The following is an 11,717-nucleotide window of genomic DNA, read 5'->3' as shown; positions in this document are numbered from 1 at the left end:
AGTAAATAATAAACAAGTCTTTGGCAATAATCAATATACAAAACAACCAAAATATGAACACAATCGAAACACAACCTTCAGTGGTAACCAATTTATGACACAAGCCAGTACAAATAAGCACAAGTTTTTGCTGTCACCAATTTACAACACTTTCTCTCAGCAGTTTACAACACAAGCGAATATAAATTAAACAGAGGGGCTCATAAAGAGTTTACAACACAGATCTACAAGCCAAAACAATTAACAGACAGTTTTAAAACAATAGGCAGCAAGTGTGACACTGATCAAGAGTATTTAGCGCTCACCAAGCGCTTTATAACATGAGCTAATGAAATAGGTACATACACTTGGTTCACCACTGCTCAATACAATTCCATGAAGTAACAAATTAAACCTTAGAAGGATGGATGAGCAAAATCACAGAATAGTGACGAATTTATCTTTGCACTAAATATGCACAGCCTTAGTACCGCTGACCGGCTTAGCAAGGGACCTTGGACTTTGAATGCCTTTGAAAGCGTTTGGTATTGGTGTTATGCGTCTCCAGTCTGTTGCGTGATGTTTTCGTATGGTAAAAGTCAATCAAGGATAGTGTCGGGTTTCCTTGCAATGTTACGTAGTTGAATTTCCTCCTTCCATTTCAGCGAATTGTGCCAGGTTTTATCGACAACTATATTCAAAAAAGCTAAGATGTCTCAGTTCAAAAAGCGAATTCATCTTTTCAACTGTGATAACACATACAAGCTAGAGCCTGTTGAAAAATTGCTGGAGAAATGTGGCATCGATGTTGAGCTTGTTGAGAAGCACTACTTCAGACTTCATAAAATGTCTGAAATGATCGACAGAATTCCCATCTTAGCGATGGATATGGCCTTTTTCGTGGTTCATGCACATGAATGTGTACTCTCGATAAACGAGGACGGCGCGGGATTTGGCTACGCCAAAATATACCGGGCTTTACTAAAAGCAACGGGTAAGGAGCTGAAACATTTTCAGTTTGTTTTTTTATCACTATTTATCATTATTAAATGTGTTTGTCACAAACACATTTAATTTTGCTTAATAATGCGTTGTTCAGCAGGCAGCGATTTCTTTGACAAAAGCAATGGCAAGTTTATCAAATTTACTGCGGAACTGTTGTACATTTTCCTTAACAAAGGCCTATTAGACATATGAGTCGAAAGCGAAAGTAAATTAGCGTAGATGTACATCGAGGTTGGAAGTTCTCGGCACTTGCTCTGGAAATTGGTAAAGTGCGACTAGTTGTTTCATGCGTCGTCGAGGATCTGTTACGAGCGAGGAAATCGAAACCCGGCTTCGAATTCTCGGTACAGAAATACAATTTCACTTTGTTTGAGATACCTACGCTGAGGAAAAAAATGCACTCGAATGCCTCTTGACAATAACTTGGAACAAGGTACACAATGGTTTAATGAAGGCAACAGATAATCGGCTTGAGACTGGGTTGTTTGTGTCTTTTTATTCAGTTGTTAACCCGTTTTTATTTGCTGCCGAGCAAGAAAGGAAAAATCTCTTCCTTGTATGATTAATTTGGCAACTAAGAAAAGTAATCGACTGTATAAAACTAACGCGATGTGATTCGGTGGATAAAGCGGCGGACGATTTAAGCGGAAGCGACTAAAACCGTTTCCGATAATCTGTTTTCCTTCTTTTGTTGGCGATCAAAATTTTAGGCGATGTAAGGTAATGTGCTTGCATTTATTTTGTAAATTTTGATTTTATTTTTTCCTTTCCTAAATGAAGACGGAAGCAAACTTCCGGCGAATGCTTATGATAAGACAAATTAGACAAAAGGAACTGTTTCCAAGAATCTTGGGACAATTTTAATTCGTTTTTTGAGGTTAAACCCAATTTACGTGTGCGTATGTGTCGGCTTGAATACGTGGTTTAACGTCGATCGTTCAAACCACTAAGATATAAGATTTACATGACTCATTGCTTGTCATTTAATTCTGAAGATTGTTCGTATTTGCTCTGAAAAGTAATAAAAAACGTATAGAGTCCGGGAATACCGTAATTTATTTACACTTTCATTTGCATGCCACTCGTTCAAGTTGGGTGTAAGTAAGTCAACTGCATGCAACTGTAAGTGAAACCGTCAGGGACCTTCAGGATTGTATGAGTTAAGGAGTGAAAGCAAATTTATATTTAAAAACCAATTTGCTTCAATGAATAACGGCTAAGGGAACATTTAATTAATTCCTCACAATGATGAATGCTGAACAAATCAGGGCGCCTCTCTTCGGATACTGATTTTGAGCAGCCAAGGCATATTTCTACGGAGAATTTGTATGTTATGATAAAACAGTTTACCATTGAAACCGAATTGAAAAGGTGAGCATTTGTCAGCTGTCAGCAGTTATCTATACCACTGAAATGGGTTCAAAACACTCTTTTAGAGCACATTAAATTAATCGTTCGAATTATGAAAGGAAATTTTGGTTGGTAACAAGAAAAAGACCTCCAATTACCACAAATGAACCAAGAAACAATTTTATTTCGATGACATGTTAACGAGAGGTTGTCAGCATCCATCGAACAAATTTGAAATATTTTGGAAAGTCGCCCACAATTCGTTATCACTCCCACTTTCTTATTTTGTAGCCCAATATGTCCTAATAACTGTGGTGTGTAGTTTTTTTTTGAAAATATATTTTAGTTTTCAAGAAATGACTTTTTTCGTTCGACCGCTCAAATATGCAAATTTTAACCGTTAATATTACCCGAGTTGTGTGACCACAGGTAAAGAATATATTAGACATCCGGTATTTCTGTCAACATAATCCTTTGTTTTATCATCTAAACTTAATCCCCTGTCATTATTGAAGCTGGAAAAGAAATATTTATTTTTTGGTGAATATTTTTGTCCGACATACTTTTCCTATGTTGAAAAGTAGCATCAAAACAAGGACGTATTGGTCTACATATTGGGCTACATATTGGGCTACAAAATATGAAAGTAGGATTGTAAGCAAATTTTGGATGACTTGTTGCTGTTTGTCTGATGCATGTTGACATTAGCTCTTAAATTTTATTTGCTCTTTGTTAGAAACGTGATACTTTGTTTCATTTCCACGAGCACTAATAAAATGTACAGAAATAGTAACCAAATGAGATTCCGAAGACGTCTCAAGGGCCTTTGCATAAACACTTAGTTAATCAAATGGTATATGTCAGGTTTCTTTCGTGCGATACGGATTATACATCTATCAGTCAATTAAATATTAATGTTAATGCGTGGGATCAGGTTACCCTGTGTAGCCGAGCCCGAAGCTCATGTATAAGACGTATGACAGTATACAATACAATTGAAAAAACACAAACAAAAAAAATTATTAAAACTGATATAAAAAACTAAACGTACAAAAATCATTGCTACAATTAAAAATATCGGCAGGGCGGTAACACCAGGTGCTCAGTCAAAGGGGCGCATTGTTTCATATTTTACATCTGGTCATTAGAAAGGAATTTGATTAAGTGTGTCTGGCATGGGAGATAAAAACACACAGGCCGAAAATTGCATATCGTGTGGAAATATGTACTGTTACGCCTTTTTACATTTGAATCTGCTATATTATCAGGTGGAAATGTCATCATCGTTATCGGGGGAGATAACAAATACAAGGGCGAAGACGAAGAGGAACGTGAGGTTATTTCACGTTGGGCGAAAAGGAAAGTTTTCTCACAGTTCAACGAAGAGTATCTTGATGGCAGAAAGAGCTTCATCTTTTCTTGGAACAAAGAGCATCGAGAGATTCACGAACAAGCTCTGCGGCATCACTTTGATCCAAACAAGATAGGACTAAAGTTTGAATATCAGCTGCCACTTCTAGTTCAAGAAACAAACCCTAAATCTCTACCGCAGGCAACATCTACACAATTCGAAAATCTGCGGACACCGAAAAGTCCTTTGCACAATGATGAAGTCGCCACTGCATTGACGGCGGCTAGAGAAAAACTGACCGATAATCATCTTACAGGCGTCAGAACTACCAAGAATCGCGACGGTTCTAGAAATATCTTCCTTCCAAGCTCTGGAGAAATCAAAGGTTAGATAATGATTCAGCAAGATATCCTTGTGAATAACAGGCACTCTATTTTTAAATTGGTTTGTATAGCAGTCAGTCATTACCCGAGCTTTCGTCTGTCTACGTCATAGTCCCAAGCGTCCTTAGCGGAGACGCGGGAAACGGGGAATGGGAATCGCGAGCGCATTACCAAAGAAACTCGTAACTGCGCTAGAATAATTCCGCTCCTCTCACTTACAGATGCACACATCATTGATGAGCCCACACTAAAAGGTGTTGAGCGTTTTCTGAACGGGTCGGTCCACGAATTATATTGCTTGAAAGCGTTGAAAACTTTTAAAAAAAACTGAATACCTCAGATGTTGAGAAGTGTTAGAGGTCACAAATTTGGTGTCAAGTAAAGATCAGTATGCTTTTATTCTGCGGAACTGTTGTCTTCATGTATGCAAGGTCATCGGACATTTGAGTTCATTTGTATACAAAGCAGTACTCTTATCTATTGCTGCCAATTCATCGGTCCGAAAGTACCCCAGTAATTGAGCACCTACTTGTGTCTAGTTCGAAGTGGTAATTTTCTCAGTTATCAAAGTTTTATATACGAGAAAATATGACGCAGAAGCGTGTATGCTTGTAAATTACTGTTAGCGATTCCTTGCCCAAAATAGTAATATATCGGGTTCTATTGGGTCTAAAAAGTCGCTTTGAATGGGCGAACACTCTTGAGTTCAAGCTAGCAAACTTAAAAGTTTTCGCCCATACCTCCGTATCTTTGGATGTTTTTCTCAAAAATCTGAATTTCTTTTTTGACTTATGAACCCTATTACGCGACAGCGAAATCAACTCGCGTAGGTGTCACGCTTTCGTGCAGCTTTGTTTCGGTCTCGGTAGCAAGGTGAGAAATTATTAGACAATTCAAAAATTTACTGGTAGGAAATGCATTTTAATTTGCGACTGTATCGACACAGTAATCAATTTAAGGGGTTTTAAGTAGTAATGGTAGATTGGAAGTTGTTGGTTAAGTAAAAAAACAAACAAGCTCTGAAGCAAAATATAAAACGTTTGTTTGAATTTATTACAACGACCACCATCGTCATTTAAAGGTAGATATATATATTAAAACTTGGGTCTGAATCTGTTGATGATTAAAATAAAGCAGTTTGTAGAATTCACAGACAAAAGTTGATTCTGTCTTGTGCGCTTGCCATTGGGTCATTGTACCTTGTAAGTTGAGGGATTGATAAATGTTACAATCACCGGTGTTTAATCTTTAGATTTGGCGATTCTTAGCTGCAATGCGTCACCTGAAACCATGGCTGATCTTAACGAAATTTTAGAAAAAAAGTTTTGCAGTCTTCGCCTATCAGAAGATCCTAGTTTTGAAAACCTAGAACCCGACAAAGTTGAGCAATTTTTGATGGAAAATCTGCTCAGAGTCTGTGTATTAGTGATAGATGCGTCTACACTAAAAGATAGTTCTGGAAAAGGAAAACTTGAGGAATACCAACGATGTTTCGAAACTGCACTGCGTAGAGTTGGTAAGTCAGCAGAGAATAAGTCATTCAATCAATCATTTAGTCATTCAATCGATCATTAAGTCAATCAATAGCAAGTACACCATCACAAGATCCTGTATAATTAGAAGCCTTTAAACCATTTCCTCTTCAACCGTTGACATCTTTAGGTCTCACTGGATATTCTCGTTGTCATTTCTTGATTTCTTTTTGGTTGTCCCTTTACTATTTTTTTTTTAGAATGATAAAACTCGAAAGAAGCCCGATAGGGAAGGTCACGAAAATTCAGATAGATCAAGTGTGGGTTTCAGCTCTTTATTCTGTTAAAAAGTTTATAGGTAGCTTTTTTTTCTTATCTGTGTTAGGATGGGATTAGGGTTAGTGGCGATTGCGTTTGAACGCCTTGGCCTAAAGTAAGGAGTCTCCCCAAAAGCACAGTATTCAGTCCTGCATAAAACCTTATATCATGGAAGTAAAAAAATGAGACAGTGAATTTCATCCTCCAAACCTACAGAATGTCAAACGGGACAAAAGCTATTTACAAGGTTAATAATATCCTTTTCCCATTTTCGTTTTCACAGTTGTAAAAGTCATCATCTTGGTTTGCAGTCCTAAAACCACTAACCTATCACCAACGCAAGAAGGTGCAGTCGATCAATTCATGGGACGCTTTAAAAGTTACGAAGAAAAGGTGTCCATAGTGGAGTTAAACAAAGGGAAGCTTAGTGTGAATATAGATGATCTTATAAAGATTTTGAGGCAACTCTTCGAACCAAATACTCAGATGAACCGTCCAAGAGGCTCACAAGAACCAGATATCCGTACCAACTCATTGACCGTCCATACACATCAATTTGGAGAGAGAAAAAACCTTCCAGCGGAGGAAACAATTGTTGAAAAGGGCCCTCCAAATATTCCGCAGTTGCCGTCACAATCCTCAGTGGTTTACCCGTCTATTCTTGTGCTGAGAGGTATCTTTCGTCGTGGAAAGTTATCTGATGAGTTGGGTGATATTCATATAAGAAACTTGGAAATTGAAATTCCCGATTACATTTTTGACGATCTTTCTAAAACGTTCTCGTACACCCCTGAGATTGGTGTAAGAATTATTAGACACCATAATGGCTCATTTGAGTGGACCACTGATAAAAATTTGAGACGATTTTCATTAAAAAAGGAAGTACAGCTTTTTCAAGATGAAATACTCGTCTTGAAAACTCGTGTCCGCAATGGAGAGATATCTTTTGACGAGAATGATGTGCAGTTTCTGCGAGGGGATATTTACCTTCCCCGACACATTATTGCCCGTTTAAAAACAGAATTTAGAGGGAACCCGTATGGTGACTTGTACGTCATTTTAGATGGTTTTGGACAGTTTCGATCCGTGGTTAAAAGTGGAGTAATGGACAGAACAGTCGAGTTTTTTGCAGAGAAAAAGGAGGCCTTAAACCTTTAAAGTTACAAGAGGCTTTTTTAGCAACATAAAGGTTAAAGGAACTGTTAAATTCACTTCATTGTATAGGGAAGCTGGCAGATAACGAAGGACGAGAACTAAATTGATGTCTTCCTCTTGACTCTTAACCTCCAGATATAGCTCTTTTCGGTTGCGATGCTCATCCAAGTTGATGTAATATCAGACGCCTCGATGCAAGCGGAAATCGAACTGTTCACAGTTTTAAAATCCATTTCTTCTGAAGATTGAAATTTGACAAATCATCATGGTTTATACCGTTCAAAGAGTATATTTGCTCATGAGCTTATGTTGTGTTGTGATTTTGTTTGATGAGAGAGAGCGATAAAGACTTAGTTTTATTTAGATGAAAAGGAAAACGGAAGAGAGAGATCATGGAAACAAGTTAAAAGTTCTACTGGCAGACAGCCTGATTATAGACCATATATAAAATTAGGATGGCATCTTGGAAGATTCTTTCAGTTTTTTTTCTAATTCAAGAAATAACTATGTTAGCTTCTTGAGTGGTATGTTTCTTGCACCAATTAGATTGACGCATTTTGAGCATTTGAATATCTTTCTATTGTTCACTGTATCTTCACTTATTCGCAATATTTGTTTGGCTAAGGTCTGTAACGATCACACGAACTTTTTCCTGTTAGAATATTAACTTTGATCGGTGAAACTCAAATCATATTAAATCTACTCGAAAACTTGTGTTACATGATCGAACTCGTGTTACGCATGGGAGTGAGGCGGTTTCAACAGGGTCTATTAAAGATAACACAGTTTTAGTTTGCTCTTCGTAGTTAAATTACAAAATTACATGGAATCATATTTTGAGCCAGCTAACTGTAGAAGAATAATTTTTAATTTTTTTTCTCTGTTAGAGAAACGGCAGTAAGTCGACTCTTTCGCAACTGTTATTTGGTCTCGTCACTCAACGCGCTTTCTTCAACGGGGAGGAGAAGGCGTTGTGTGGCAAGAGCGGACAACAGCTTCATCATCTATTTTATTTTCCTTATTTACACGATACAAAAAAGAATTATATACAGCGGTTATAGCTAGAAGGCGAGGAGACCCAGGAAGCCACCGGGCTTATAGGAGAATCACCTTTTATTATAAATAAAGTAAAAAAAAGTGCTGCGAATGTGCGGCTAGGCCAATGCAGTGATCATTTAAGTAAAAACTTTTGCATTTCCGTCTTGTAGCTAAGAGGGTTTGACGAAGGTCTAGGTTTAAGTCTCCCATCACCTAACAATGTTTATTGTCTTTAGAAATTAGTAAGAGAATATTGTTGAATTTGTCAATAAACATAGCAGTGTTTTGATTTGGTGGTCTGTACACGCAACCAACAATATTTTTTCCATGGGAAACCATAATTTCTAAGAAAAGTGATTCAATTACATCTGGATCTGAAAATTGGCATTCTTCGAGAAGTTTGTATTCAACACCGTTTTGTAAATAAATTCCAACTCCGCCGCCCGTTTTCGATTTACAACGGTTGGAGACAAAATTGTATCCTGTGATATTTACGAGCTCTGCAGTGCAATCAGTTAGCCAAGTTTCTGACACACCAATTACAGAGAACGGCATATTTAGATTTCTCAGCAATGAATTAAGTTGATCGAAATTTCACATTAAGCTTCGAGTGTTTATATGTATAATAGAAAAGTTTGTTTTGTCGCCAAAAGAAGCTACTCGATTGCTCAGATCTTCCTCAACCGTGTAGCCACTATCGGGTAGGCGAGTGATAAAGTTGGAGTCAGTATTCAGATGACTAGAGAGTGGATTAAATAATTCGGGCCTTTCAACAGGATTAAATAATAATGTTTCAGGACGGTCAGCATCGTAACTCGAGGGGCCATAAGAAAATTCATAAATGCCAAATTAAAGGAACTATCATCCAGGTAATTAAAAGGAAGGAAAGATTGAAAGGGTGTCTTGTCAACCATCATAGAAGCAGCAAATTAATTTACAGACTAAATTATAAAATTTAGAGAACTTAGCTTAAAGGTAGGCTTTCTTGCCGAGCAAACTTTTCAAGGTCGTCAAGGGTTTTTAACTGGATAGGGCGGGAGTCTTCGGTTTGTCGAAGATAGATGATGAAGTTCTTACACCAAGAAAACCAAAAGCCATTACGAGTTTGAAATTTTTTCGTATTCGCTAGGAGTTGTTGGACCAGCAGAGTTAGATGATGCTTTTTCATCGACTCACTTCGCCGCCATTGTTGGAGACATTAGCATTGTTGACGCTAAGTTTGAGCGAATTCTGAAAGTCTTCAAATTTTTCTTTAGAGCAGCAATTTCTGATTTGAGGCTTTCATTTTCTTTTTCAAGCAAGTTAACATTTGGATTAGGCATAGAGGGAAAAAATTGCATTAACATGGAGCGATCAAATATTCGTCCGCACACCTCGCTCGCTTGCATCGATGCCACGTGGTCTAACTAATAGCATAAACACCCGATAAACATGAGCAGCATAATACACAATTTCTAATATCAAGTGATGTTGAGTTGCACACAATTTTAACAACATTCAATGAAGAAAAAGCAGTTGGTCATCAGGCTGGAAAGAAAAAATTTTTGAAGTTAAACTCCAAAAGTGATTCATAAGTAAACATATGAACAGTGGCTTTGTATTTAACATATTTTTATCTACTGTTTCAAGGAAAGAAAAACAAATTTCAAAGTGATAAAATCAAGAAGTAAAGAGCACCTCAAGTAGAGAGATTTAATGTTGCACAAAACTTAAACATTTCCTTAACCCTTTACACCCAGCTGGTTACATCATACTCTTCTCCATACTCTTCCCCATGCATTTCCTATTAAAGTGCTGATGATGATAACTAATTATTTTCTTAATAATCAAGACCTTTCATCCATGATCATTTGCTTTATTCGTGTGACCTAAATTTTTGATTAAGGGATGATATTGTAGGGGGTTATTAGATACTATCCCTCTTAGGGGTTACAGGGTAAGGCAAATCCTGTATAAAACTTTCCCAAAATATCAGGCCAGTTAATAGGAATGTAAACGGGAAGGCTGAAATAAAATGTAAGGTGAGCCTCGGCTCAATGTGTTTTTTTTTAAATCTTACTTTGTGTTGTGGTAAAGAAAAGACAATGACAGAGTGATTACCACAGTTACAACTACCGGATGTAAATTGAGGGACACTCTGTTTGATATGCCCTATGAGAACAAGTTCATCTCTCCTCATATAATTTTGAAGGAGTATGTAGAGTAAGTCAGTTTTGACAAGGTTGGGAAAGTAGAATAGATGACTGAAAATACAACATGAGCAGATAAGGCAGTCATAAAAAAATGGTAAATACTTGTGATATTGTGGATGAAAAAGCCAAGAAACATCAATAAAGACATCATACAACAACAAGCCTTCTACGAAATATGTACACAATACCAAAGGTTTATTCATTCACACATTATTTATTCATTTATTTGTCCACACATGTATTTTCTGTTAGCATACCTCAAAGAATAATGTTATTTTCAATCCATTGGCTTTATTTTTTCAGGATGTCATTTTCTTTTCTACAAAATATAAATTGATTGTTGATGTTTGAAAATCAATGTATATTTTCCAATGAGAAGCAAACAACGAGCCAACCACACGTGCAACACAAGCCAAGTAAATAATAAACAAGTCTTTCGCAATAACCAATATACAAAACAACCAAAATATGAACACAATCGAAACACAACCTTCAGTGGTAACCAATTTACGAAACAAGCCAATACAAATAAGCACAATTTTTTGCTACCACCAATTTACAACACTTTCTCTCAGCAGTTTACAACACAAGCGAATATAAATTAAACAGAGGGGCTCATAAAAGGTTTACAACACAGATCTACAAGCCAAACTCAGGTACGTTAAGGCATGGTTACAACGTGAAAACGAGGCGAAAAAATTATTTTTTCATTCCAGGTCCTTGTAGAAGATTAAATTTAACAAATTTCGGCGAGGTTATTACTATAGAAATTATCTATCATTCCGTGCAATACCATTGCCATAGCAACCATAATTAAATTATAGTCACCCTTGACGACGCCCAAATTAATTACCTTACATTGAATCGAAATGGGGCAAACCAAATCTTCAAGACTTGAATCAAGTTCGCCCAAACCGTATTGAAGAATAGTTAATTCATAAGAGTTAGCCCTGCAAAGGCGTCGGCATCGGCCATAATTTTTTATGTCCGTGGATGAAAAGGTAAAAGTTAGGAAATCGTCACGGCAGCAGTTTGGAGGGTCTTTACGTTAAATTCTTAATGGTTACGAGCTTTGGGGTCAACATTGCAAGGCTAAAACAAGAAGAAGAAGTTCATTAGAACTAACGTATGTTAACATTTTTCACATTTGAATCTATTTTCCTTCCCCCATGACGCAAAATAGGTCGTCACTCGACAATGTTCCGATTCGGACGCCATTTTGTTTCACGGCCGTTGGGAGACTGAAACAGAAACTTCGAATCCCTCTCCCCTGAGGAAGAGTTTAATTGTATTTATGCCCTTTTTCTGGGGGAAATGGTGAAATGAACTATGGACTAAAAAGCAGACTTCAAGATGGCGGTCGAAGGAGAGGATTCTTCGAGCTCTCGATCTCGAATTAAGATTAGATCGGGTCGTTTTTAACTTTAGGGTGCCTAACAGCCATTTACAGTGTTCTTCTAGGCTACAAAATACA

The 11,717-nt window shown here is 37.1% G+C and overlaps 1 protein-coding gene across 1 annotated transcript; it reads left to right on the top strand.

Moving 5' to 3' along the window:
• Nucleotides 1-549: 549 nt before the first annotated feature.
• On the top strand, nucleotides 550-10,716 carry LOC131798058 (uncharacterized). Its single transcript, XM_066168534.1, has 4 exons — nucleotides 550-973; nucleotides 3,603-4,070; nucleotides 5,321-5,584; nucleotides 6,142-10,716. The coding sequence occupies exons 1-4, from the start codon at nucleotides 691-693 to the stop codon at nucleotides 7,014-7,016; spliced, it is 1,890 nt and encodes a 629-aa protein (XP_066024631.1). The 5' UTR covers nucleotides 550-690; the 3' UTR covers nucleotides 7,017-10,716.
• The last annotated feature ends 1,001 nt before the right edge of the window (nucleotides 10,717-11,717 follow it).

This window comes from Pocillopora verrucosa, chromosome 6 (assembly GCF_036669915.1).
Source record: "Pocillopora verrucosa isolate sample1 chromosome 6, ASM3666991v2, whole genome shotgun sequence".
NCBI classification, from domain to species: Eukaryota; Metazoa; Cnidaria; class Anthozoa; order Scleractinia; family Pocilloporidae; genus Pocillopora; species Pocillopora verrucosa.
Note: the sequence above shows the minus strand (reverse complement) of the source record. Positions and strands in the feature narration are given on the sequence as shown.

Bases quoted from the DNA above. Each gene is read 5' to 3' on its own strand.
- LOC131798058 (XM_066168534.1), top strand. From the start codon at position 691: ATGTCTCAGTTCAAAAAGCGAATTCATCTTTTCAACTGTGATAACACA. The intron at 974-3,602 runs GTAAGGAGCTGA...CTATATTATCAG, and splicing joins GGCTTTACTAAAAGCAACGG to GTGGAAATGTCATCATCGTT. The intron at 5,585-6,141 runs GTAAGTCAGCAG...TCGTTTTCACAG, and splicing joins AACTGCACTGCGTAGAGTTG to TTGTAAAAGTCATCATCTTG.